This window comes from Rhinopithecus roxellana, chromosome 10, assembly GCF_007565055.1.
Source record: "Rhinopithecus roxellana isolate Shanxi Qingling chromosome 10, ASM756505v1, whole genome shotgun sequence".
Taxonomy (NCBI): Eukaryota; Metazoa; Chordata; class Mammalia; order Primates; family Cercopithecidae; genus Rhinopithecus; species Rhinopithecus roxellana.
Genome location: NC_044558.1, coordinates 95,232,439 through 95,260,123, shown reverse-complemented (window position 1 = coordinate 95,260,123; position 27,685 = coordinate 95,232,439). Strand labels below are relative to the sequence as shown.

Genomic DNA, 27,685 nt, shown 5'->3' with positions numbered 1-27,685 from the left:
CCACATCTATAATATAATACTAATTATCCCCAAGAAAGGAAGAGCTGCTTCATGTAAAGACAGGCCAATCTCTAAGATATATTGTTCAGTGAACAAAATGAGGGGCAGAATAGTGTATATATTGTACATTTGTTTCCAAAAGGGGAAAGAATAATAACAATATATGTACGTTTTTTACACACATATTTGCTTTTTTTCCATAGAATATTTCTCGAAAGATACACAAGAAGCCTCTTGCCAGTTGCCTCTGGAGAAGGGGACTGGTGGTAGGTGGGGGGCAAGACAGGAATGGGAGGGGGCTTTACTTATTATCTTTTTGTGCTTTTTGAATTTTGAATACAATCTCATGAATGTATTACCTATTTGAAAAATAATTTAAAACCCTCTTTAAAATATTGTAGGCCAGGCGCACAGGTTCACACCTGTAATCCCAGCACTCTGGGAGGCCGAGGCGAGAGGATCACTTGAGGTCAGGAGTTTGAGACTAGCCTGGGCAACATGGTGAAACCCTGTCTCTACTAAAAAAATAAAAATAAAAAAAAATTGTATATCTGTGTTGTAACTTATTTTACAGTTTTACCTAGATTGCAATTTTTTAGTTGCCATTGGGAAATTGAAAAATTTCTTCTCTTTTGTATTTTTTTTCCTTGGGAATGTTAATGATTTCCAGCATTTCTGGTGAACCAGGCTGTTAGGTGCACCAGAAAAATAAATTTAGAACAGTGTGAAGAAATTGAAGCCCTCAGCATGGCTTTTTACAGCAGCCCGGAAATTCTGAGGGTAAGAATTGTTTTGAAGTGGAACTTACTCATTAGGTATGTTTCTGTTCTTTCTGCCCTTTTAAAATATGACAAATACAGAATAATTTCAGTACATGATTGACATTCAAGTTTAAATTTCTCCAGTACTTTTATATCAGTGATTATTGAAATAATCCTTTAATTTTTATTTTTATATAGTTAGCTCATATTTTACTTTTGTTGATTTTTTTCTTTCATTCATTTTGATGGTAACCAATACCTGTCTCCTGAATAAAAACAAATATTTACTAATAACTAAAAACTTTAGAAATCATAAAAACATCTTCATGTCTGTGACAGAAATAATCTTATTAGCCCCAAAAAGGGCTCTCTCTCAGAAACAGGCCAGAAAATAAGAGGAAATTCGCTTTCTGGTTGGCAGATGACACAGGCAGTCAGGAAAGAACAGGAAATGGGAGAAGAGGGCACGGTGGTGAAGGGGCCCCTTCTCTCTGGTTGCAGTGTCTGAACCCTAAACTGAAGAAATGAGTGAGGCCACTGGCCCACATGACAGATAAGATGGAGGGTGGCAAGGCAAGAAGACTTTTTGCAGTGATTAAAAACCATATGATAGGCTGAGGCAGGAGGATCACTTGAGGCTAAGAGTTCAAGAACCAGCCTGGGCAACATAGTGAGACCCTGCCTTACAAAGAATAAAAAAACTAGTGTGGCATGTTTGTGCACACCTGTCGTCCCAGCTACTCAGGAGGCTAAGACAGGAGGATCACTTGAGCCCAAGAGGCTGAGGTTGCAGTGAGCTAAGGTTGTAGTGAGCTATGATCACACTCCAGCGTAGGTGACAGAGTGAGACCTGGTCTCTAACAAAACAAAATAACGCCCCCCCGCCAAAAACATATGATTATTGTCAAAGGGGTCCCTTCCCAATTTCCTTTTTATGAGGGGTACAGGGGTAGGGTGGTTCATGGCACCATTATTTATCTGGACTTCAGTTTTTAGGATCAAGTTTAACCTTTCCCTCTCCTCTCATTTTCTCTCTCCCTCTCTTGTGTAAGTCAGCCATCTAGGCTTGTGAATTCTTCTAGTTAGCTTGAGCTCACAGTTGTCTTGAAGTAATTCCTTGGGCATCCAGGTACAGTTCTCTTTCAGCACAGTCTCTCCAAACAGGTGTATTTGTCTCCCTCCCCACATTTCCCAGTGGGCCTTTCAGAAACAGAGCTGTGGCTCTACTGGGGAGGCAAGGGCTTGTCATTGAGGAGGCTTGGGCCAGAGGCAGGAAGACTAGTTAGGATGTGGAAATCGCCTGGGCAAGGAATGGTGGCCTTTCAGCAAGGACAGGTGCAGTGAGAGTGACCAGGAGTGCAAGAACTGTGCTTCTCACAGTGCTTACGGCCGTGAGACCATGTGGAAATACACGATAATGACCCTGGAGCATGGAACCTTCCTGAGACTAGCTCAGTGAGCTTCCACCTGGAGGAAATGAAGATAGAAGGAAAATGCAACATGACCTCTTTGATTAGGATGTAGATTCAAACAGATGGAGATGGGAAGTCTTGATCAAGGAAATTCTGTTTTCTTCTTTGTGAAACCTTTAATAAGATGAATATACTCTTCAACTCAAGATCTGAAAAAGCAATGAAAATGCTTCTTTTTGCTGTACTTAACACAATTTTTTGTGGTTTCTTTTTATCTAGGCACCTGATTCAAGAACAAAGGTAAGAGTATTTTTTTTTTTTTTTTGTAAGGGAAAGTAGGATAGTTTATAATACTGTCTTATTTCTGAGCCCTTTTAAATGAATATAGTTACAGTTAGAAGGGGACCTTGTTGTCAATAGCAAATATATTTGCCAAAAAGCAAGCAGAAGTGCAATAGGGAAACTCCTTAGTGGGAGTAACACTTCTGGGCTTTCCAGCTGCCTCCGTTGTTGTGGTTTTTGTACTCTTCCACGGTTCAGTGACACCACTGTCGTGACCAGCAGTGGGTGTGATTGACAGATTCTGGACATTCAGGCTGTCCCTTGTTCTCTTCTTGGTCTCTTGTTGAGAAAGCTGTCCAGCTCCCAGGATGCTGCCTGTCCAGGGCAGAAGCTGTAAGCACTTTGGCCAGTAGTTGTCCACACCATGTGGGAGGCGTGCCCCACGGTGTACCTTCAGGGCTTTATTTGAGGGTGGGTTCTTTTCAAAACCTTATCGCCCCAGCCCAGGGTTCTGCTTGGTTGTGGTCAGGATGCCAGGGTCTCTTCATGGCTATGTCAAAGGAATGTGGATCCCTCACCCCTTATTCTAGGGTCTGTAGCCTAGGCCTGCCTGTGAACACAGTCCCCATGGAGGCCTGAGTTGGTGGCTTTGTCCTAGTTTCCCAGCCTGTGGAACTGGCCAGCCTAGGTTCAAACCTCAGCTTTGCCATTATTTTCTTGTCTTACTGACACTGAGTTCTCCCTTTGTTGAGTGGATGGTAAGCATCCGTGCAGAGGCATGATGCAGGGTCAAGTGGGAGAAGCACATGAGGTGCTGGTGTGGCATCTGCGCATGGGACGCGGATGCACTGGCTGTGATTGACTTCACTGATGCTCTGCACACAAACGTGTTTGAAGGAGATGTTTGAAAGGAAATAGCCACGTGACTTTGGGTCTCACACAATGGTGTGTGGGGCTGGATCCTGTCTTCTGTGAAGGATGGAAAGACCTATTATGAGGAATGATGGATGTTACTGGATGTTACTTGTGTTTTCAAACTTGTTTTAGTTATAGATGTCCTTTCTTAAATGCAGTCTGAAGCGGAACCCTCCCTAGAGTATAACACAGACTGAATGTGGAGCTGTGCTGGTTGGAACAGGGATGGGGCCTGAAGCCCTCCACCTGCCCAGTCTCCTTCTCTTTCCTCTTTGGTCCCAGTGAAGAACGCTAGGGTTCCCGGGAATGCAGTGTGAAAGTCATGCAATGGGCTAGCTCTCACCTCCCTCCAATCCCTAGAGAGTGCTTGGATTCTACCACTTAAAACTGGAACGGTCTGGGGGGCAGCAGCCCTATCAGCCTTGTTCATGATATATCTGTATTTCTAATGCAGCGTCCGGTATGTTCTGGGCACTCAATGAGTTATGTTTTTAGTGATGAATGACTAGGAAGGAGGTGGGTCCAGTCAATGTGGAAAGACCTATTATGAGGAATGTGATGGATGTTACTGGGAGGCTTGAAGCAGATGCCAGGCACCATTCTAAGTGCTGTACATGTCCAACATCTTTGAATCCTTTTGGCTGTCCAAGGAGGTAGGTTCAGTTACTGTCACTCTCTGGCAGATGAGTCACAGGGAGATGAATGAGCTTGCCCATGGCTGCACAGCTGGGAAGTGGCAGAGCTGGGACAGGGATCTAGGTGGTCTGGCCCCAGGGACCTTATACTTTACCACCACACTGGGCCAGCTCTACTCTGTGAGCCCACGTGACAGGCTACACACACCCAGCAGACTGAGACTTCCAGCTTAGGTCTGTGTGACACCAAAGGTTGTGCTCTAAAGGACGAGCATGTAAACTAATAGCAGGAATTTGTTTAAAATTTTCTTAAGCAGATTTTAAGGTTAGAGGATCAGGAGTATAGAAATTGGGTCTAATCTCCCCACTAAGTGAAGACTGTTATGATTGCCTGGAATCATTGACAGTATCTGTGGAGCCATCAGTAAATGATTCCAGGGTAGCCCTGTAGTTTCATTGAGTATGCTGGAGTTCTTTACCAGTGTGTGGTGTGGGAATGGTATGTGGTAGAAGAGGAATCAAGGAAATCAGTACGGCCCTACCGTTTCCTTCTCATGACTGTTGAGTGAGCTGCTGAGATGAGGGCAGCTCCTGCCATTGACACCAGGACTCTCCAAAGCTCATTGATATTGAATCCTTTGGTTTTTGCCCATTCCACGGACACACCATGGAAGTGGCTTCAGCAGAGGCTGGTATGGCAGGCTGTGCTCTTTCTTGGAACCCGATGTCATTGCTGAATCAGGGGCCACTATGCTCAGAGTAAGGAACCTGGGTTGTCCTTATGTGAAACAAGAGCTAATTGAATCGCAGCCTAGGATCCCCTCCATGCTGAAACCCTTTGGTGTGGCGTGTTATGCAGAGGGCTTCACAGTGACTGGCATTGCCCTTCTGCCATTCTCGTCACATGACAGCTCACATCTTTGTTACTGAGTCATGTCACTTTCTTCTGTGAGAGGTTTTGATTCGCAGGTCTTCTCGGTCATGGGAGCAGACACATAAGGACTGCGTATTTATCTCTAAAATGACTGCTTAAATACTTGGTCATTTTGAATTATAAACAGCATGGTGCATGATTAAGTTCAAAGTGGTATAAACAACTATTAATAGATACATGAGGCTCCTTCCTCAACAGTGGTTTCCAAGAATTGAAGTTTAGAGCAAATGACAGATTCATCCTATAGTATGAGGAGGCCCAGCTACCTTTAGAGGATGGCTTGATGCCTTGCTAGTCTGCTGGCGGTGGCCATGAATGCAAAATGTCCTTTAATAGCACTGGGATAAGCAGGGCTTCCTGGTGTTGCTGAAAACGTTTGTCTGTGTCTGTTTTCTATTGCTCATAATCCTACCACCCAGAGAAACCACTGTGTGTGTGTGTGTGTGTGTGTGTGTATGTGTGTGTGCACTTGCATTTGTGTAGAAGTTGTGTATAAATTGGGTCAAATGAATATTCGGGGGTGTGTGGGGGCTTAAGGATATGTATCCTGGGACTCTGTGTGAATGTGCATGTGTGGGTATGGAGTGTGTAGGAGTTGTGTTTTGGAGGTGAGGATATATATGTGTGCTTGACACTGTGATGGAGTTTTGTGTGTATGTATTTGAGATATAATTCACATACCATAAAACTCACCATTTTAAAGTATACAATTCTGTGGCTTTTAGTATAGTCACAGGTTGTGCATCCATTACCACTAATTCCAGAACATTTCCATCACCCCAAAAAGGAGCCCTGTATTAGCAGTCACTCCTCATTCTTCCCCAGCTCTGTCCCCCAGCACCTGGCAACCACCAATCTAGTTTTCATCTCTATGGGTTTGCCAATTGGACATTCCGTATAAATGGAATTAGAAGTGTGGCCTTTCGTGTCCGGCTTTTATGACTTAGCATGTTTTCAAGATTCATCTGTACTGTGGCATGTATTAGTACTATTTTTAAGGATGAGTCATATTCCTTTGTAAGGCTAGACTTTGTATTTATCCATTCATCAGTTGATGGACATTTAGGTGGTTTTTGGTTTTAGCTATTATGATAGTGCAGCTGTGAACATTTGTGTACAAGTTTTTGTGTAGACTATGTTATTAGAGGTAACTACTTTTAAAGTTTTGGTTATATCCTCTCAAGTATTTTCTTTGTGAATGTATATATGTTTATTACTTTTGCAAATGTGGATCATAGTATACACACGTTGTGTAGCATGCTTCCCCCTACTTGGCTATATCAGGGGAGGTTTCTTTCCAGTTGGTTGTTATTTTAGCCCATCCTCCCTGGGTAGAGCATCTTCAACACTCCAGGTCTTCACTCTGCAGGTCCCTATCACTGTTCAGTCCGTCATCATTCAGTCTCTAAATAAAACGCTCACCCGACGGGAAGACACTGATGTGCTACAGCCAGCTCTCGTCAATGCTGGACACTTTCACCTTTGCATGAATGTCGTTCTTGAGGTAGGTGCCGAATTTGGCTTTGAGAGCTTGTCTGTGGCAGACTTAAGCCTCCTGTCGCGCTGGGGTAACTGGATGCCCTCCGAGGATGCTTTGTCCTAGCCTGTGGTGTGGCTTTACCTGGCTCGGCTGCCTGCTTGCCTTTCTGCTGTCTCATCAAAGGACACCTCTTGTCTCCACAAACCTAGTGACTTGCTGGAATACATCAAAATATTTTTGTTGTTGCTGTTTTTGTTTTAACATGTTTCCTCTGCAGAGATAGGCTTATTACATTCTGCTCGGACCAGCTTATGTAGAACTTCTGTAATTAGGCAGAGTGGCTCAGATGACCTTGTCTGCTAGGGGTGGTGCTGAGGGAACACCTCTCGTAATCCAACTGGACAGCAGAGCAAGGCTTTAACACATGGAGAAATGGGGAAAGATTTGCTATCTATGGGTATTTTCAGTTATTCATACAGCTTCTGAAATGTAATGGAACAGGTATATTAGGAGTATCTTTTTTTTTTAGGTAAAGTACAGCCTCACATACACAGATAGAGGTGAAGTCACCAAAGCTGATCTGTCATTCCTTCTGGGGACAGTTAGCAGTGTAGTGGTCCCACTGCAGCAAAAGTTTGAAATTTATTTTCTTCAGGTAAGGTTGATCAATTTGGCATAAGTATTTAATTGCCAAGTTAAAAAGAAATAATGACTTCTTAGTGGATAAAACTGAATTTCTAAGTATTACATCCAAGCCTTTGTAGTGAACAGAGGGCTTTGTGTAGCCTGTGGCATCTGTAATGAAACCAAGCATTCTCCTTGTATCTTTTTTCCTTTTGGGAAAAGATTCCTTTCCACATTAGCTTGTTCTTTTACAGTATGATGTACTCCTACACCTGGCAGATGTATTTATAGTTCTGAGTAGGGAGGGAGAAATTATTTTATTGGTTGTTAATTCCAGATTTTATTATGAAAGAAGCATTTTTCTCCCTGCCATTTCCTTATTAAAATGAGAATTATTTGGGGGCATTTCTACACTGTCTTTCAGGAAAATACCAAGCCAGTCCCTCTCAGTGGAAACCCTGGTTATGTCGTGGGGCTCCCGTTAGCTGCTGGATTCCAGCCTCATAAGGGATATCCTTTTTGGTTCTGTAGAGGGTGGATTTATTCCTGTCTCCGTGTGTGTGGGCTGCACTGCTTTTTATCGCCGAGGCTCCCCTGGGCTGCTTGCGGGAAGGAGAGAGCAGTCCAGGCCGAGCTTCCTGCAGGCAGCTCTGGTGGGCGGCCAGTCTGGCTACACAGCAGGTGGGCTGGGGGGAGACTGGCAGTTGGGGGTGAGACAGCACGTCCTGGGAAAATGTCAGGTTTTTTTTTTAAATCTCCTTTTTTTTTTCCCAGCCTGCCATTAAGCCACAAAATATGTCAGTGTTTTACAACAAAAATCTTGAGAGAAAAGTTGACATTTAAACGTTTTTAATTTCACATTTAAACAATTTTGAAGGGCCAGTTTCTGATAATTTTTCTTCTGAGAATCCACTTACTAAGGAAAATAGAACTACTTTTTTGCCCACTCCTGGGAAATAGCTGTCAAAATCACAGAGGCCCAGAAAAAGTGTATTTGGGTCTCCCTCATGTCACACAGTGACACTGTCTTCTTACCTGAGAATCAGGCTGCTCTACCACTAGGCAGTTGTCCCTTAACTGTCTGTGAATGTCTGGGATTATTCAGACCACGAACAGATACAGACAGTTTACTATTCTTCATAGCACAGCTGAGCAAGACTGCTTAGCACTGGAGGGGGTCCGGACCCCAGTATTATTTGGTTACACTATGCAATCTGGCTGTAAACTAAGGTAAAAGAGTCACTTGTTTCTATTTGAACTTGTGTTGATCAGAAAACAAAGCATTCTCACTTTTCCCCATTTTAATCAAATCTCTGCATCAGCTGATGAGCTCATATGAAAGCCACATATAGTATATCATCATGCATGAATAGTAGCAAAACTGTTACAATCATTTTTGTTATTAAATATGGCAAAGCAAAAATTTCAAGGCTTTGTGTGTTTCTTTTTTTAAGAGATGGGGTCTCGCTCTGTCTCCTAGGCTGGAGTACAGTGGCGCCATTATAGCTCACTGCAGCCCTGACCTCCTGGGCTCAAGGGATCCCGCCTCAGTCTCCCAAGTAGTTGGGACTACAGGCATGCACCACCACACCTAGCTTTTTTTTTTTTTTTTTTTTTTTTTTTTTTTTGAGACAGAGTCTCACTCTGTCACCCAGTGGTGCAATCTCAACTCACTGCAACCTCTGCCTCCAGGTTCAAGCAATTCTCCTGCCTCAGCCTCCTGAGTAGCTGGGACTACAGGTACATGCCAACGTGCCCGGCTAAATTTTGTATTTTTAGTAGAGACGGGGTTTCACCATGTTGGCCAGGCTGGTCTAGAACTCCTGACCTCAGGTGATCTGTCTGCCTTGGCCTCCCAAAGTGCTGGGATTACAGGTGTGAGCCACTGTGCCTAGCCTGTGTGTTTCATTTTTAAGGTTGTTTAGAATTTGAGTTCACAGTAAAAATATTTCCCCTGAAAATATTTCCTATGTTTCTGCATTTTAATATACACAGCACATCAAAACCAGGGAGAGGAAATCTGAAGATAATCTGCTTTTATCTTACCAAATACGTACATAATGTAAAATATCAAACAGTGCTGCATGGCTTGTTATAAAAACAGTTTGCCCTCATTTGCCCCACCTTGGAGGCAACCACTTTCAACTCTTGTTGCTGTTTTTTTCAAAATCTACCCCCAAATCTTGAAATATCCTGCTACTTCTTGATTTTTTTGGTTTTATGAATTTTTTATTGAGTTTCCATTAAGGAACACAAAGGTTGGCTCTTTCCCCTTCATCCCCTACCTCATGACCCACACACTTCCCACATCTTCCCAGGGTCATTGGATCATTATTTTGTTTAGACCAATATTTACCATTTACTTATTATTTTTTGAGACAGGGTCTCACCCTGTTGCCCAGGCTGCAGTGGCGTGATCAGGGTCACTGCAGCCTCGGCCTGCAGGCTCAAGCTATCCTCCTGCCTCAGCCTCCTAATAGCTGGGACCACATGCGAGTGCCATCACACCTGGCTAATTTTTTAAATTTTAGTAGAGACGAGGTCTCCCTATGTTTCCCAGGCTGGTCTCGAACTCCTGGGCTCAAATGCTCTTCTTGCTTCAGCGTCCCAATATGTTGGGATTACAGATGTGAGCCACTACATCCAGCCACCATTTACATTATTAGTTCTGATCCATTTAGACCAGCATTTCTCAAAGGGAGAGGGTTCCATGGAATACGTTTCCACAAGACATCAGTAGGGGTAGGTCTATGGTCCAATACGTCTGGGAAACACCAAATTAAAGTTAAAACAATGGTTCCTTCCTATGTTACTCATCAGAACCTTTAATAGACACATGTGCCTCAGGAGGGACATGGGGACATGGAGGTTCAATGCTTCCCCAACTTTGGCCATGAAACCCTTCTTGTACAGAGCTTTAGTGGAACACAGTTTGGGAAACATTGTTTTAGACTCATCATCTCGCAGGTCAAGATTTTGCAAAGTTAGAGACACTTTAGCTTCTGTCAGATAATCCCCCATTTGGAGAGTGAGAAGATAATGAAACTGGGAAGGAATGAAACTGCTGGTGGGGCTGGGAGTGGTGGCTCACGCCTGTAATCCCAGCACTTCGGGAGGCCAATGTGGGCAGACCACCTGTGGTCAGGAGTTCGAGACCAGCTTGGCCAACATGGTGAAACCTTGTCACTAGTAAAAATACAAAAAAATTAGCCAGACATGGTGGTGGGCGCCTGTAGTCCCAGCTACTCAGGAGGCTGAGGCAGAAGAATCACTTGAACCCGGGAGGTGGAGGTCGCAGTGAGCTGAGATTGCCTCACTGTACTCCAGCCTGGGTGACAGAGCAAATTCTATCTCAAACAAAACAAAACAAAACAAAAATCAAAAAACAAAAAACTGCTGGTGGGCTGGGTGTGGTGGCTCACTCCTGTAGTCCCAGCACTCTGGGAGGGTCGCAAGAACCCGGGAGTTTGAGGCTGCAGTGAGCTATGATGGCGCCAGTGCACTCCAGCTTGGGCATCAGAGTGAGACCTTGTCATAAATAAATAAATAAATAAATAAATAAATAAATAAATAAAGGGAAGGAAAGGAAGAAGAAGAAAAAGAAAAACTGCTGGTGGATGAACAACAGCCTCATTCAGGTGACTTCTTTTTCCTTCACCAAGACTGACTGGAGCTCTCCCATGTCGGCTCGTAGCCCAGAAGGTGAAGAACCTGCTGTGGGGCCAGGGCTTCCCAGATTACGTGGCCCCTTTTGGAAATTCGCAGGCCCAGGATGTGCTGGACTGGGTGCCCATCCACTTCATCACCCAGTCATTCAACAGGAAGGTAAAGGGGAGAAGGTACAGGTTCCATGCTAGCGGTCTCTCTCTTCCAGGTGGTGTGATGAAGGCAGCCGGGGAAGCCAGCTGTTAAGGAGACAGGATGGTTCTGAGTGGGAGCATGGGCTGAATCTTGGATACTGATTTTTGCCCCTTGTTAGCAATGTTGTCTCTGGCTGGCAGTTTTATGGCTTTGAGCCTCTGTTTTCATCTGTGAAATGGGAACACTAGTCATAGTGGGTGAGTGGCCTCACGGGGCATTGAGAGGGTTAAGTGAGGTAACATTTATGTGGCCCTGGGCATGGTGCCTAGTGGTCCATAAATGGGAACCACTGTGATCCTCATCCTGTTGCTACCATCATTGTGATTGTTGGTGTCCCCCGAGCCCTCTCCAGGCATCTCATGACACGATAGACAAATGTTGAGTCCTGTATCAAAGACTGAGACTTCCTTCTGTGCACGTGGCTATCCCACCCATTGTCCTCTGGTCTACTTAGGCAGCCTACACCTGAGAGTTTTCACTGCCACAGTTCCTCACAGAGTTGAATGGAAGTTGACAATCCTACAGATAGGTTCCTGGTCACATGTGATGCTTCTGCCCACCTTTTTCTTTTGTCTTAGCAGTCAGTGTGTGGGCCAGCCCTGGCCCGGAGGCGTGCTCTCTATCTTAGCCTGTAATTGCCCAGCTTGTTCTTGTCACGCTTTCTTCAGACCTCTCATTATCTGCTCCGAGTATTTCTAGCATGGGCATAACAGGGATGAGGACTGCTCACTTCTCTGATCCGCCCTCCCACCGTGGCCAGCAGAGACCCGGGATTACTCCATTCCACTGCGAAGTCTTGGCTCAACTCTCCCGCCAGAACCAGGCACATTGTTTCTGGCTTCTTGGCCATGGCTGCAGACATGCAGTTATTACTCCTCAGAAGGGAAGATACGGGTTGGGAGGAGAGGCAGCAGTGCGCACACAGCATTGTCAGGGTCTATGCTGATCCTGAATGCTCAGAGGGCCTGCAGCAGTGGATTTTGTACCAACTCTGCTGGCAACCCAGGTAGAGGCAGGCACGAGCACCTGCTAAACTCAGTTTCCACCAGCTGCATGCTGCATCGTCTCCTAAGAACTGGATATTCGAGAGGATTGTTCAGCCTGCACGGTTTTTAAAGGCAGTTCCAAGCTAAGGAATTCCATCAGTGCTTTTTTCGCAGCCACCAAATTTAGCAGGCCTGTGAGGCTTTCATGTCCTGAACAGATGTATTTTAAAGCTTTTTTTTTTTTTTTTAAATGAAAACATCTCATACATACACAAAAGTAGAATAGTACCATGGAGTCCCCATGTACCCAGCCTGCAGCTTCAACAGTTACCCCATTTGCCAACTGGAGAGACTGCAAAGGCAAGAAAAAGTCCTGGAAGTCCCACGGCCCCTTTTTCCCTTGGGTCAGAGGCCTTAGAGCTGGCTCCCAAAGCAGCCAACCAAATGGGCAGCTCAGCTCCTTCATGGCATCAGCAGCATTCCTGGTGCAGATGAAGAGTTGATGTCTGACAACATCCTGACACTGCCTGGTTACCCAAATGTCACATCTTAAGTGCCAGTTGATGAAATTAGATAAAAGGCACTTAAATTTCCCCTAAGAGCATTTTAACATGACATGCAATCAGGTTTTATTTGTCTGCTAATAATTATTTCTTCCCCTCCATCCCTCCCACCAGTTTCTTTCCTGAAGTCTGTGAGGCAGGTGTAAACAGGTAGATGAAGTTAGAGCAGTTATGGCCCTAAAGGGTCCACAGTTGAATATCGGCACTACCACAGTTTCAGGTGATGTCGACTTTTTTAGAGATAGAAGGGGATGGGCCGGGCGCGGTGGCTCAAGCCTGTAATCCCAGCACTTTGGGAGGCCGAGACGGGCGGATCACGAGGTCAGGAGATCGAGACCATCCTGGCTAACACAGTGAAACCCCGTCTCTACTAAAAAATACAAAAAACTAGCCGGGCGAGGTGGTGGGCGCCTGTAGTCCCAGCTACTCGGGAGGCTGAGGCAGGAGAATGGCATAAACCCGGGAGGTGGAGCTTGCAGTGAGCTGAGATCCGGCCACTGCACTCCAGCCCGGGCGACAGAGGGAGACTCCGTCTCAAAAAAAAAAAAAAAAGAAATAGAAGAAGATGGAAAAATTACATTTAGTTGTTAAAAATATTTTTGGGGCATTGAGTTACTTTAAAATACGTACTTTCTCTAAGCTGTTTTTATCTGAACTACTAGAGTCTATTGATTTTCTTGTTCAGAACATTTTGTAATATATGAAACCTTTTATAATTAACACTCTGAACTGCAGATTAAGTCTGACTTGCGGTTGTGTAAGATTCTAATGGATTAACAGCATTCTGTTTTGCAGGATTCCTGCCAGCTCCCAGGGGCTTTGGTTATAGAAGTGAAATGGACCAAATACGGATCCCTACTGAATCCACAGGCCAAAATAGTCAATGTAACTGCAAATCTAATTTCATCCTCCTTTCCTGAGGTAGGTCTAACCTAGTTTAAAGGCATATGTTAAGACAGAAGTCTAGACACAACTCAAGTGTGGTAGGTGACAGGTATTACTTTGTGTAAAAGATTATAATTTAAACCATGGGGGTTCATAAAATATTTCAGCATTTTTTACTTAGAAGGAAACGCTGATGATGGTTCTATTTACATTAGCATTCTGGTTTCGATGGGATCTTTAAAATTCTCATGAAAATTATGACTGATATTCATGTGTTAATCAGACACCCTGGTAAAATTGTTTCCCTCATCCAAGTTAATGGCTGATTAGTGCTCCAGGATCTATCAGATTCATGAACTGACAGTGGTTGAGTGAGGAAGAGAATGAAAAGTGTCTCATTGTTGTCATTCTGGGAGCACACTGGAGGGTGGGCCTTGCTCTCTCTGTTTATTACAGGCCAACTCAGGAAATGAAAGGACGATTCTTATTTCTACTGCGGTTACTTTTGTGGATGTGTCTGCACCTGCAGAGGCAGGCTTCAGAGCTCCACCAGCCATCAATGCCAGGCTGCCCTTTAACTTCTTCTTCCCGTTTGTTTGACGTAAGTCATCGCTTGAGGAAACTACGCCCCTCCTCTGAGGTCATCCCCTGTGGAAAGTGCATGTGGGGCTAGAAGTCCCTAGGGGACACTGCATTTTATACTTTTTGAGGGTCTTGCTTTGTCACTCAGGCTGGAGTGCAGTAGTGTGATCATGGCTCACTGCGGCCTTGACCTTCCGGGCTTGAGTGATCCTCCCACCTCAGCCTCCTAATAGCTGGGACTACAGGTACACACCACAACACCTGGCTAATTTTAATATATTCTGTAGAGATGGGGTCTTGCTGTGTTGACCAGGCTGGTCTCAAACTCCTGGGCTCAGGTGATCCTCCTGCCTCAGCCTCTGAAAGTGCTGAGATTACAGGTGTGAGCCACCATGCCTGGCCTTATTATACTTCTAACCTTTGAGGTTGCCTCCAAACCAGCACACTGCCCTTCTCCACTCCCTTCCCACCTTTTTTCCTTTTGGAAATGTTATTCTGTCTGACTTTTGAATGGGGAATACGCTTAACACATAAGTCATAGATAGAACCCAAAAAGTCTTTGGGGAGATGGTAAAGAAAATGAACAGGCCTTGAAGCAGCAGAGGCACGGGGGATTTGGCCAGTTCATTCATCCCCTGCTTTGAGTTATTTTAAAAATATTCAGTTCAGGTTTTTTCCTTTTTAGGTCCGGTTGCAGTGAGTACAAAAAATAGCAAAATATTAGATAAAATCGTGCGAGAAGAGTACACAGCCTTACAAGGGATCTTACCCCAAGTACCATGTTAATTATAGTGGAGTCTTGGGTCTCATTGCCATTTCTGCACCAGGCACTATAGCTAGCTTGCTCTCTGACTGGCAGGCTGGTATGGGTGCCACAGAGGAAAGAATACAGTAGGAGGATCCAGGGGAAAGAGAGAGTTTATTTTATACAGTAATTGTACAGTAATTGAGGAAAAATGTCAGGTGGCAGAACGCAATGGAACCACCTAGAAGCTGGCTGATGCAGCTGGGGCACACAGAGGAGGGGCCTGGGTACCCCTTTTGGGGAAACTGAGACAAGGGAAGCTATTTAGAACAGCTTGAAAATAAGAGACTTTTCTAGAATGGGGTGGCAGCTAAAGTAGCTTCTTTTTCTTTCTTTCAGAATGCTCATATGAAAGGATGCATCAATTCCTTAATATACACGTGAAATTTGAAAACTGTACATTCGATGAGACTAAATTTTATATACAACTAGCAATTGTCCAGCTTTGTTCCTCATTTTCAAGCAAGGCTAAAGTGTTCAACATGAGAAAATGTGATACCTTTGATACAGTGTGGGGTGGGAATGGATGGGCAGCTCTTGATGGTACTGGACCTTCCACAAGGCTGTGTCCACCCAGAATCCATGCTGGCAGGAGGGAGGCAGAGGCATCAAACCAAACCTCTCACTAGGTGGCCCAGGAGGGGCAGCTGTTCCTCACATGACAGCACAGGCCCATGAGGCAGTGTCTTCTCTGCGGGGAGCTGGTCTGGGTCTAGTTCACTTCACCAAGAAGTCCATGCTGTCGCAATAGCTTGTTAAGTCTTTCAATTTCTTGTTCCTATTGCAAAAGCAGACAAACACTGGAATTTACTTTGAGCCTCGCCAGGGATGTGACAATCATTCAGTGAGCCCCAGGCACAGAGCCACAGAGATGAATGAAAGCTACACTCTGTGGCATTCAGTCTGCTGAGGAGACTGCTACAATCATAGGCTCCACTGAGCAGCAGTGAGAAGACAAAGGTGGGGGACCTGGCAGAGCCCCGGGGTGTGGGGGTGGGCACAGCTTCAGGGAGGATGTGATGCCTGGGCTGGATCTGAAAGGACAAGGCAGGCTCAGCCCAGGGAAGGGCGCTCTAGGTGCATGAGCAGCGCTGTGCTGCAGGCGGCTGCTGCAGCAGAGGCCAGCTTCTCAGATGTCTTTTTGTTGTTGTTGTTGTTGAGACAGAGTTTTGCTCTTGTTGCTCAGGCTGGAGTGCAATGGCACAATCTTGGCTCACCACAACCTCTGCCTCCCAGATTCAAGCGATTCTGCTGCCTCAGCCTCCTGAGTAGCTGGGATTACAGGCATGCGCCACCACGCCCGGCTAATTTTGTATTTTTAGTAGAGACAGGGTTTCTCCATGTTGGTCAGGCTGGTCTCGAACTCTGGACCTCAGGTGATCCACCTGCTTCAGCCTCCCAAAGTGCTGGGATTACAAGCATGAGCCACCATGCCTGGTCCCCAGATGTGTCTTCTTACCTTCTCAGAGCAGCTGAACTCAAGGTGTTGAATCTTGGCGGCCAATTGTACATTCATCTGTTTTAACCTTAAGAGTTGCCGTTCTGAACGTGTCTTAACCGAGATGATAATCCCTGAAATAAAATTGGGGGTCTCAGTGATACTGGTTTCTAACTTAACCACTCAGGAAAAAAAATCTGTATTCTTACACCCGTATAGCGTTGGGAGGAGTGGTGACAGACACATGAGACAGTCATCACTTTAGGGCATCAGAGCTGGGAAGTCAGGGTTTCATGTCTGAGCTACTTAGTCCCCAGTTACGCAGTATCTCTCTATAGCTGGCATGGCTGAGTAATCCTTAAAAATAATCGCTGACAAGATGAACATTAGGCTTCTTAACCTAGAACCTGTTCACAATCATATGGGTGCATAGCAGCAGTGTGCACAGATACCACGAAAGCACAGGCTGGGAAATGCCCCCTTTCTCCATAACAGGCATCTTCCGTAGGAACTGAAAGGCTTTTTTTCTTTCCTTTGACAGAGTCCAGTTTTTTTTTTTTTTTTTTTTTTTTTTTGAGATGGGGGTCTCGCTCTGTCACCCAGGCTGGAGTGCGGTGGCACAATCTTGGCTTATTGCAGCCTCCAAATCCTGGGCTCAAGCGATCCTCCCACTTCAGCCCCCCCGCCCCCCAGTGGCTGGGACTACATGTGTGCACCACCACACCCAACTGATGTTTCTATTTTTTTTTTGTAGAGACAGGGTTTCACCTTGTTGCCCAGGCTGGTCTTGAACTCCTGGGCTCAAGTGATCCTCCTGCCTTAGCCTCCCAAATTGCTGGGATTACAGGCATGACCACTGTACCCAACCGTTTCATTTTATTTGCTTGACATAAACCTGCTTATAACCAGCTCCTAAAAGGGCTGAAGAGGAAGAAGGGAGGAGAGGGAGGTGAGGGGGCAGTGGGGAGGCCTCCACAATGGGAGCCACTGTGAGCTCCGGCGCCCAGAGTGACTGTGCCGCCAGGCCTCGGCTGTATGCCTGAGCCCCCGCTCTCCATCCACAGCCTGGGAGTGCAGGAGACGTACCGTTGATGATCCGGGCCACCCGCCACAGCCGAAGCAGAATCAGCAGGCCCAGAGCCTCAAACTCGTGCTCCCGGACCAGGAGGGCAATGTCGAGGGCGAATGAGACCACCACCACGACGGCATCCAGGATCTCAAACTTGTGGTGAAAGAACTCCAGGCGGAAGACAAATAATTTAAAGATAATCTCCATCATAAAAAAGACCAAGATGGTGATGCTCATGTAGTGGAATACCTGAAGGGGACAAGGAACCACAGTCAGGGGAGATCGGGCCTCTGGGAGGTCAAGCTGCCCTCGCATGCACCTGCCTGGTCACCAGCAAGAGAATTCATCTATTGGACAAATCCACATGCCCGGTGCTGGAAACACAGCTGTGAACACAACAGATGAGGCACCTGCTCTCTAAAGGGCAATTAGGTAATGTTGGAATTAAAGCGTCCTCTAGACCCTTTGGACCAGCAATTCTGTGGCTAAGAACTTATCCTACAGCTGAGCTCCCGTGTGCACAGGGACTAAGGATATTTACTGCAGCACTGTTTGCAGAGCAAATATTTTCTGCATTGTTTGTAAGATAACAGAAATGTCCGTTAGACAGAAATGTCCATTAGAAGGTACTCTTGAAATGAATGGTGGCACCTCCATATGGGGCCCTAAGGACACAATTGTTAAAAGGATTAAGCTGGGTGTGGTGGCTTGAGCCTATAGTCCCAGTTAGGAGGCTAGGTGGGGCCTCCTGCCCAGAGCCCAGTTTGAGGCCAGCCTGGGCAACATACTAAGACCCCATCTCTAAAATAACTGAATGAATGAATGAATGAATGAATGAATGAATGAATGAATGGAGGCAGATCCATATGTTCCAATTAGGAGTGATCACCAAGGTAAGTGAAAAAGGTTCTGAGATCTTGATCTAGTCCTGGCTGGGCACAGTGGCTCATGCCTGTAATCCCAGCACTTTGGGAGGCTGAGGCAGGTAGATCACTTGAGGTCAGGAGTTTGAGACCATCTTGGCCAACATGGTGAAAACCTGTCTCTACTAAAAAAAATACAAAAAGTGAGCCAGGTGTGTTGGTGCACGCCTGTAGTCCCAGCTACTTGGGAGGCTGAGGCAGGAGAATTGCTTGAACCCAGAGGAGAGGTTGCAGTGAGCTGAGATTGCACCACTGCACTCCAGCCTGGGTGACAAGTCAGACTCTGTCTCAAAAAATAAAAATAGGCTGGGTGCGGTGGCTCAAGCCTGTAATCCCAGCACTTTGGGAGGCCGAGACGGGCAGATCACAAGGTCAGGAGATCGAGACCATCCTGGGTGAAACCCCATCTCTACTAAAAAAATACAAAAAACTAGGAGGGCGTGGTGGCAGGCACCTGTAGTCCCAGCTACTTGGGAGGCGGAGGCAGGAGAATGGCGTAAACCTGGGAGGTGGAGCTTGCAGTGAGCTGAGACCTGGCCACTGCACTTCAGCCTGGGCGACAGAGCAAGACTCCGTCTCAAAAAAATAAATAAATAAAATAAAAATATAAAATAAAATAACCAGTCCTCACACCAAGATAACCATTTCCACATCTGGGGCAGGGAAGGTACAATGTGGGCAAGGATGTCTTGTGCCAGAAAGCAAGGAAGTCTTCAAAGACATCACAGAGTCATGTCAACAGGACCCAGCAGTCAGCTTGAAGAGGTTCACAGTGACAACATTTGGGACAATCTGAACATTGAAAAGAATGACTAAGATTGATTGTAACACAGTGAATAAAAAAAATTCACAGTGCAGCACATACACCCATGCACACACACACACGTGGGAAAACAGGGAAGTGCTTTTTTATAGAAGAGTACTGACTACTAAATGTAGAAGGAAAGACAGAATTGGAAAATCACCATTTTGCATCCCCTAGTGTAGTCACTGACTCAGGCAAGGATCACCAACATATGCCAACTGGGGAAGAGGATATTTGCATGCTACCAAAGTAGTACCGGGCAGATCATTTACCACTGCAACAGGAAAAATGCACCTGGCCAGTGGAGCAGTCCAGCATTTACTACCTAAATCAAGTGACCTAACTGAGTGGGACCCCTGGCGTGTGCCTCCTGAAAATGCCACATCCAGACCATCACCTGCCAATGAGGACTCCCTGCTGATCAAGCCCTGGACCTAACCGTGGTGTGTAGGAAATAAGGCAGGAGACGTCAAACTCATCAGACAAATCCAGAACATGGGACATTCTACTGGCTGGGCTCTTCCAAGAGTCATGGTCATGAAGGAAAAAGAAAAGCAGGAGGATTTATCTAGATTAAGAAAGCCAGGGAGCCCAGGCTCACGCCTGTAATCCCAGCACTTTGGGAGGCCAAGACAGGATTACTTGAGCCTGGGAGTTCAATACCAGCCTGGGCAGCACAGGGAAACTCTTTATCTATAAAAAATTTAAAAATTAGCTAGGTGTGGTGGTGCATGCCTGTGATTCTAGTTACTCAGGAGGCTGAGGTGGGAGGAAGGCTTGAGCCCATGAGGTCAAGGCTGCAGTGAGCTGTTAGTGCTACTGCACTCCAGGCTGGGTGACAGAGCAAGACTGTGTCTCAAGGAAAAAAACAAAAAAACTCCAAGGAGACAAAACCAAATAGAATATTGGAATTCTCTATCCTAGTTTGAAAAAAAGTGCCATTAAAGACATTCTTGGGCTGGGCATGGTGGCTCGTGCCTGTAATCCTAGCACTTTGGGAGGCCGAGGTGGGCAGATCACTTGAGGTCAGGGGTTTGATACCAGCCTGGCCAACATGGTGAAGTCTCGTCTCTACTAAAAATACAAAAATTAGCTGGGTGTGGTGGCGGGCACCTGTTATCCCAGTTACTCTGGATCCTGAGGCAGGAGAATCGCTTTAACTCAGGAGGCGGATGTTGCAGTGTGATGAGATCGTGCCACTGCACTCCAGTCTGGGCGATACAGACTTTGTCCCCCAAAAATAAAAAGAGACATTTGGGATGAGTGAGTGAATAAAAGTGGTTGTTAGGTGGGACTATTGATCTTATTTTAGGTCTGATGATGCTCTCATGGCTCCATGGGAGAAAAACCTTATTAGGCACATTGTTAGGAGTGAAGGTTTGTGACGTCAAATGGTCAGATGGAAATGTGTGTGCATCTGTGGGGATATATAGTGACAAAGCAAACAGCAAAATGTGTCTTTGCCATTTTTCATAATAAAAAGTTGAGAGTAAAAAGACAATATGGCAGGTATGTTAATGGATTCTATCAAAAATAGAGGAAGAAAGCCAAGTGCAGTGTCGCACGCCTGTAATCCCAGCACTTTGGGAGGCAGAGGTGGGTGGATCGCTTGAGCCCAGGGGTTCAAGACCCCAGTCTCTGAGAAACATGAAAGCAGTTATTTAGGAGAAAATAGATGGACAGGGAAGATTCTCCTTTCATGCCGGCATAGGAGATGTCACAGGGCTGCCTCTGGGAAAGGTACCAGGAAGAAGGAGGAGGTTTAACATTTCCTTCTGCCTTTTTCACTACTTGCAAAGACATATATTTGCATATCAATTCCATTTTGTTTTTCCAAAAAAGGGCATGGCGGGGGTGGGGGACGGGAAATGCTTTTTTTTTTTCTGGAGACGGAGTTTTGCTCTTGTTGCCCGGGCTGAAGTGCAGAGGCGCTATCTCGGCTCACTGCAACCTCCGCCTCTGGGGTTCAAGTGATTCTCCTGCCTTGGCCTCCTGAGTAGCTGGGATTACAGGCCTGTGCCACCATGTCCAGCTAATTTTTTGTATTTTCAGTAGAGACGGGGTTTTATTATGTTGGCCAGGCTGGTCCCGAACTCCTGACCTCAGGTGATCCACCCACCTCGTCCTCCCAAAGTGCAGAGATTACAGCTGTGAGCCACTGTGCCCAGCCAGGGATGATTTTAACTCTCCTGATCTCCTCCCTTGGCACCGAGACAGGGTGTGTCCACCACCCTTTGCCTGAACGTCTGGGATGGGCTCAGTAACTGAATCAGTGAATAAACAGCACATCCCCTGATGGCCCAGCATGGGGACCATGCAGACCATCAACAGAAGACAGGAGAAATGCGCCTCCTGAGCCAGAGATGGCAGAGTGGATCCACCCCACCTGCTCCAGCTCACTAGCCTAGCATCGCCCAGGATTCCAGCCATCACGTGAAACAAGGTTTCCTGCTTGTAGTAAATGCTAATCCATAATCTGGAAAGGAAGATGAAAACACCTATTAAACTACCACAGACCTTGCTACTCCAAGTGGGGTGTCAGCTGCTCCACTCTGCACCCCTACTGTGCAGATAACACAAGCAAAACGTATCAGTAAGACCCCAGAAGAGCTGTCGACCCCTACCCTGGCGGCATAGTTGTTCTTGTCAGGCTTGATGATATCCAGGTCCAGGATGAGCTCAGCAAGCACCAGGAGGGCGTCCAGAACCACCAAGCAGATGATGATGACCTGCGGGCCGAGGGAAGGCACCAGAGACCATGAGACCCACACGGAGGCCCTCCCTCTTCCCATGATTAAGAGCTGGCTTGGAAGCACGTGGGTGAAACCACTGGGCAAAGCCATTAAGGGTGGGAGGCTATTGCTATAGCTCGCCAGAGGCCCCACCGGGATGGTGGCTGCGCAGGGCCAGCTCCTCTCTGATAGAAGCCACCAGCCTCCTTCCCGCCACCCTCCTGGCCTGCTCTGCCTCTAGGTGGTGCCCACCTTCCCTGCCCTCCCAGAACATGTCTGGCTCATTTTCTGACCCTTGGTCACTGTTTCTCAAATACCACCTCTCAAAACAAACTGCCCATACCTAGATGGCAATAAATAATCAGTTTTTAAGTGTGTATATATATACATACATATATATATACATTTGTTTTTTTTTTTGAAACAGTCTCGTTTTGTCACCCAGGCTGGAGTACAATGGCATGATCTCGGCTCACTGCAACCTCCACCTCCTGAGTTCAAGCAATTCTCCTGCCTCAGCCTCCCGAGTATCTGGGATAACAGGCACACACCACCATGCCTGGCTAATTTTTGTATTTTTAGTAGAGATGGTGTTCCACCATGTTGGCCAGGCTGGTCTCAAGCTCCTAACCCCAAGTGATCCACCCACCTTTGGCCTCCCAAAGTGCTGGGATTACAGGCGTGAGCCGCCGCGCCCAGGCAAGTTTGTATTTTTCTATTCCTGGGGCCTGCTGTTGCTGGGGTGCTCACAGAACAGATGCTCAATAAATAACACAGCCCTGCCTCAGCAGTCTGAGTCCTGGAGGGGACCTTGGGGACTGCCGACTGCAGGCTCCTCAGCTACAGGGACGGCTGCTGTGCTTACAAACCAGCTTCTGCCTGGAGATGTGAGGTGCCTGCCCCAGCTCACGTGTGCCCACAGTGGGTGAAGAGGGTGAAGGGGAGAGGAGTCCCGGTGTCCTGGAGAATTAAAGAGAGCTGCTATGGGGAACACAACCTCGTGAGCTTTGTGATGGGCTGACAGAGGACAGGTGGGGAACAGTGTGGAGTGGGTGGGTGGTCTTACTGATGGCAGCTGTGGGAAGCAGCTGGTAGTGATGGCAGTCATGGTGACAGCTGGTGATGTTGGCGAGGGCACTGATGGCAGGGTGAAGGTGACAGCGTTGGGAATACCATAATGGCAGTGGAAATGTAGCAGTGGGAGGAGCCCCACAGGACTGTGAGTGACCCTTCTGTTCCCTTGGAAATTCCGGACCATCGCCATCCCCTGCCACTCGCACTCTCAGATCAGTAGATTCTGGCCTCTGAAAATTAATCTGCCACTATCTTGGCAATTTCTGCAGTTTCAGTTTAAAATTAAACAAGTTCAGGCCTCTGCAGGAACAGACTATTAATTCTTTGATCCTTTCAACCTGTAGGTAATTATTTCAGTAATTATTCTATGATGTGGTTTGTTGTGAAAATTGCATGGCAAATTGCCTTGTAATGAAGTTTTCACACATTCCAAATTCAGCAAGCTTAATAAAGGTGCAAGCCTCTAGTGGGGTTTTTGTTGTTGTTTTTCCTTGGCTTTATTTTGGAACTAAAGGGATCTGAGAGCTCATATGAGGTAAAACCAAGCCACAGAGCTACAAGGAACAGACCCAATATTCAGCCATGAAAAGGATGAGGTTCTGACCCACACTACTATGAAATCGTCATACTAAGTGAAAGAAGGCAGACAGAAAAGATCATACATTATATGATCCCATCTATATGAAATGTCCAGAAATGGCAAATCCAGAGACAGAATGCAGGTTCACAGTTGCCTGGGGCTGGGGGAGGGGGAATGGGGAGTGACTGCTAATGGGTACCAGGTTTCCATTTGAAAATGCTCTGGGGTCAGGCACGGTGGCTCATGCCTGTAATCCCAGCACTTTGGGAGGCCGAGGCAGGCAGATCACCTGAGGTCAGGAGTTCGAGACCAGCCTGGCTAACATAGTGAAACCCTGTTTCTACTAAAAGTACAGAAAATTAGCTGGGCATGGTGGCATGTGCCTATAATCCCAGCCACTTGGGAGGCTGAGGCAGGAGAAGCTTGAACCTGGGAGGCGGAGGTTGCAGTGAGCCGAGATCACGTCATTGCAGTCCAGCTTGGGCAACAAGAGCAAAACTCTGTCTCAAAAAGAAAAAAGAAAAAAAAGAAAATGCCCTGGAAGTAGATAGTGGTGACTTGTACAACACTGTGAATGTATTAAATAAATGCCACAGAATCATTTACTTAAAAATGATTATTACGTGAATCTCACCTCAATTTAAAAAACAATGCAAAAGAAAAATGAGAGACAGACCAACCCAAGGTCACAAAACTACAATGCCTGGATAATAACCCCGGCCTCTATGAAAATTCATCCCTGGGGCCCTGAATCTGCCAGGTCACAGGGAGTGTTGCTTCTGAGGGGAACCAGGTCACAAGGAAAATTGCTGAGAATTCAGAGAAGCTGCTTCATTCCAAATCCTCACCCTGGCAAAGACTGCAGAGTCCGCACTGTGGGGCGGCCAGTCCTGGGCTCAGCTCCCAGCTCCCCCATCTGCCTGGACCTTGGGCACATCTCTCATCGCTGGAAGCTTCACTGTCCTCACGGGGAAGATGGAGTGGGCCACATTTTCTACCCCAGAGCAACAATGGGAGCATGATGTGAGTGAAGTATGAAGAGCGCTTAGCACAGGGCTGGCCTGCGGTGCATGGGAATAAAAGTGAAGCTCCCTGACTCCTGGGACCACCTTCCCTTGGCTCAACTCTGTCCTGTCATTCATGGCTTCCTTAGGCCCTGAATCACCCCGTATTCTCTCCCTTGGTGGTGCCATCCCATGTAAGAAGGGACCGCAGTTAACAATATATCAAGCACCTTGGCCATCTCAAACCACTCAAGAAAGGGATCCCAGGAGCTTCCTGGATGCTGATCCTACCTGCAGAAACCACAACCTCTGAGCCTCCCCACCTACTCCAGTGTGGTCTCACTGCTGCCACTGAGTCCCTCTACAAATCTGATCCCCCCACCCACACACTTACAGCTTTCAAAGGTAGCCCACGACCCATGGATGACCTTCTCTGGCCTCTTCTCTTGCCAGTTGCCTGCTGGCAACACCCACACCCCATCCATGTGCACCCTTCTTAATTCCTCCAATGCTGCAAGTCCTTGGCAAAGGAAGCCCCTCTACCTGGAAGCCTCCCACTCCATCCATCCACGGGGTTCACTCCTGCTCAGCATGCAGGTGTCACCTCCTCCAACTCCAGTCCCTGATCAGTCCCCCACCCCCAGGACCTCTCAAAGCCTCCCTCCTCCCTGAGGAGGGCTTCTCTCCATCTGTAACCAATGTGTCTCAGTGATGGCTCCCATCAGTCCTGCCTCTCTGCAGCCTGCCAAATCCTCAATGAGGGCAAAGATATGTCTGCCACATTTGTCACTGTACACAGCAGGTGCTCAAAAAGTGACTGTTGGGTAGGTGAATAAACACCTCCACTCACTTTATGACAGGCATTCGTCTTTTTCCCCAGCAGGAGTGTCTCTGGGGGTCCCATGTCAGGGGCCAGCCCCCAGCCCTAAGCCCTAAGCCCAGGGAGGAGGGGGACATCCTGAGGGGGTGGCCCAGGGCTCCCCTTGCAGCTGCAAGGAAGCTGATTCCTTCCTTCTGCTCCTGAAATTGAGGGTTTGGGATTTCAACCCCCAACAACTTAATAGCATGTTTCCTTTCCCATCACAGCCACAGAGGAGCTGGGCCGCCAGGTGCTCTGGCATGTCAGCTCTCTTGCTTTGCTGCTTTCAGCCACACAAGAGTGGGGGAAGAAAAAGACCAAAATAATTTGTTTAAATCTTTTACCCTGGAATAAAGTCAGTGATGGAAGATGCAAGGGCTGCATTTCTCTGCTTCCAGAAGAGGGGCAGGCTCTAAGGAGGGACAGGTCTATTTTGTTTGGGGACACCTGCAGTAGCATCCCCGAAATGCCCACTTTTGAGAACTGTGTGCTTCCCTGTTGTCCCCAGGCCTGTGCCCTCCCGGGACTTGAATATGCTTCTAGGCACCCAGACATAGGCTCTGCCATGTTGGAGTTGGGGATGGGGTCTAGAGAGGGCTGACCAGACTCCACTTGCATTTGTCCTTCAAAATCAGAAATGTCCTTCTAGACCATGTACGTTAGCTCACACCTGTAATCACAGCACTTTGGGAGGCCAAGATGGGAGGATCACTTGAGACCAGGAATTCGAGACCAGCCTGGGCAACATAGCAAGATCCCATCTCTTAAAAAAATAATAATAAAAACCCTTCTAAATGGCAGGACATGGCCAGGCATAGTGGCTCATGCCTGTAATCCCAACACTTTGGGAGGCTGAGACGAGTGGATCACTTGAGGTCAGGAGTTTGAGACCAGCCTGCCCAATATGGTGAAACCCAGTCTCTACCAAAAATACAAAAATTAGCCAGGCATGGTGGCGGGTGCCTGTAATCCCAGCTACTTGGGAGGCTGAGGCAGGAGGATAGCTTGAACCCAGGAAGCAGAGGTTGCAGTGAACTGAGATCATGCCACTGCACTCCAGCCTGGGTGACAGAGCAAGACTCTGTCTCAAACCAATCAATCAATCAGTCAATGGCAGGACAGTTGGCCGGGCGTGGTGGCTAAGACCTGTAATCCCAGCACTTTGGGAGGCTGAGGTGGGTGGATCACCTGAGGTCAGGGGTTCAAGACCAGCCTGACCAACATAGTGAAACCCTGTCTCTACTAAAAATGCAAAATTAGCCAGGTGTGGTGGCAGGCGCCTGTAATCGCAGCTACTTGGGAGGCTGAGGCAGGGGAATTGCTTGAACTCCATAGAAAGTTCAGTTCCCTTCGCTCGTCTGTGAGGACCACCCCAGCTCTGCTTTCTCCCTGCAACCACACCTGGAGGCTATCAGCAGTGGGCTAAGGCCAGGACAGCCAGGTATTTTGGGCATCACTCCACAAGAGAGACTGAGGCCCCCAGCAGGATGGGTCTCTATGAGGCAGGGGAGCCTCTGGCACTGAGTGTTCGCAGAGTGAACGGATAAGTGTTCTTTCTGTCTCCGTTATTTACCCTTTACTTTTTTTGTGTGTGGTAAAATTTGCATAACGTAAAATATACCATTTTAAAGTTGGCATAAAATTTAGTGGCATTAAGTCCATTCACAAGGTTGTGTAACCATCACCACTATAATTCCAGAACATTTTCATCTCCTCAAACGGAAACACTCCCATCTGTGGCAGCCGCCAATCTGCTTCCTGTCTCTATGGATTTGCCTGTCCTTAGACGTTTTGTATCAATGGAATCCTACACTCTGGCCTTTTGTGTCTGGCTTCTTTCCCTCAGCACCGTGTTTTCAAGGTTCATTCACATTGTGGCATGGATCAGCACTTCTTTGCTTTTGATGTTGGAATCATATTGCACTGTACAGATAGAACACATTCCATTTCACACTCATCCATTGGTGGACCCTTTCCTTTTGGATCATGGCTCTTTTCTCCCTGACAACTTAAGATCTGCCTGCCGCATGCCCAGCGCAGTACAGGGTCCCCGGCACGTGGTAGGTGCTGGGCAAACACTCATAGAATGAATGAGGCAGTGACCAAATGGGCTCAGCCCGGCTGCCTGCCTCACATTTCCTGATGGCTCTCCTGCCAGCTCTGGGCATCCCGACTCCTGTCCCACCTACCTGAAACCTGTGGGAGATGAACAGTTTCCTCAACGTGCCCCTGAAGTCAAGGGGGGCCCTGGGCACGGGGCCAGGGGCAGGGGCAGCGTCAGGGCCTGCAGCTCTGCCTTCCTCGCCTGACGCTGGTGTGGGTGGCGGCTGCTCCTCCTCCTCCTCGTCCTCTTCATTCTCCCATTTCTTGTAGTTGATGTTCCAGGCATGGTAGTCGTCCCCTACGACCGTGAAGTGCTTTAAGAACTTGCTCATCCTCTCAGCGGGAGCCACCTTGGCCCTGCGGGTGACTGCCT

General features: G+C 47.1%; 2 protein-coding genes across 10 annotated transcripts in view; one reads left to right on the top strand and one right to left on the bottom strand.

Moving 5' to 3' along the window:
• TCTN1 (tectonic family member 1) overlaps positions 1-17,241 on the top strand; it is a 39,216-nt gene extending 21,975 nt beyond the window's left edge. Inside the window, exons 6-15 of one of the 6 annotated variants that reach the window (XR_004059742.1) lie at positions 204-266; positions 671-780; positions 2,453-2,473; positions 6,309-6,443; positions 6,949-7,074; positions 7,468-7,553; positions 8,133-8,273; positions 10,706-10,882; positions 13,249-13,374; positions 17,228-17,241. Coding sequence is in view for 3 of the 6 variants with exons in the window: in XM_030939789.1 (XP_030795649.1) it covers positions 204-266; positions 671-780; positions 2,453-2,473; positions 6,309-6,443; positions 6,949-7,074; positions 7,468-7,553; positions 8,133-8,273; positions 10,706-10,868; positions 13,249-13,374; positions 13,795-13,938 (1,115 nt within the window). In the remaining 3 variants the exon portion in view is untranslated. Of the gene's footprint in view, positions 1-203; positions 267-670; positions 781-2,452; positions 2,474-6,308; positions 6,444-6,948; positions 7,075-7,467; positions 7,554-8,132; positions 8,274-10,705; positions 10,883-13,248; positions 14,641-17,227 lie in introns of those variants that run through there. The other 5 variants (XR_004059741.1, XM_030939789.1, XR_004059743.1 and 2 more) reach the window with 5 other exon arrangements.
• HVCN1 (hydrogen voltage gated channel 1) overlaps positions 15,055-27,685 on the bottom strand; it is a 40,860-nt gene continuing 28,229 nt past the window's right edge. For all 4 annotated transcript variants that reach the window (XM_030939794.1, XM_030939795.1, XM_030939793.1 and 1 more), the window contains 5 exons: positions 27,399-27,683; positions 21,585-21,689; positions 17,250-17,481; positions 16,185-16,297; positions 15,055-15,503 (listed from right to left, as the gene is read on the bottom strand). In XM_030939794.1, coding sequence (XP_030795654.1) covers positions 15,438-15,503; positions 16,185-16,297; positions 17,250-17,481; positions 21,585-21,689; positions 27,399-27,683 — 801 coding nt within the window. In that variant the 3' untranslated portion in view covers positions 15,055-15,437. The remainder of the gene's footprint in view (positions 15,504-16,184; positions 16,298-17,249; positions 17,482-21,584; positions 21,690-27,398; positions 27,684-27,685) is intronic.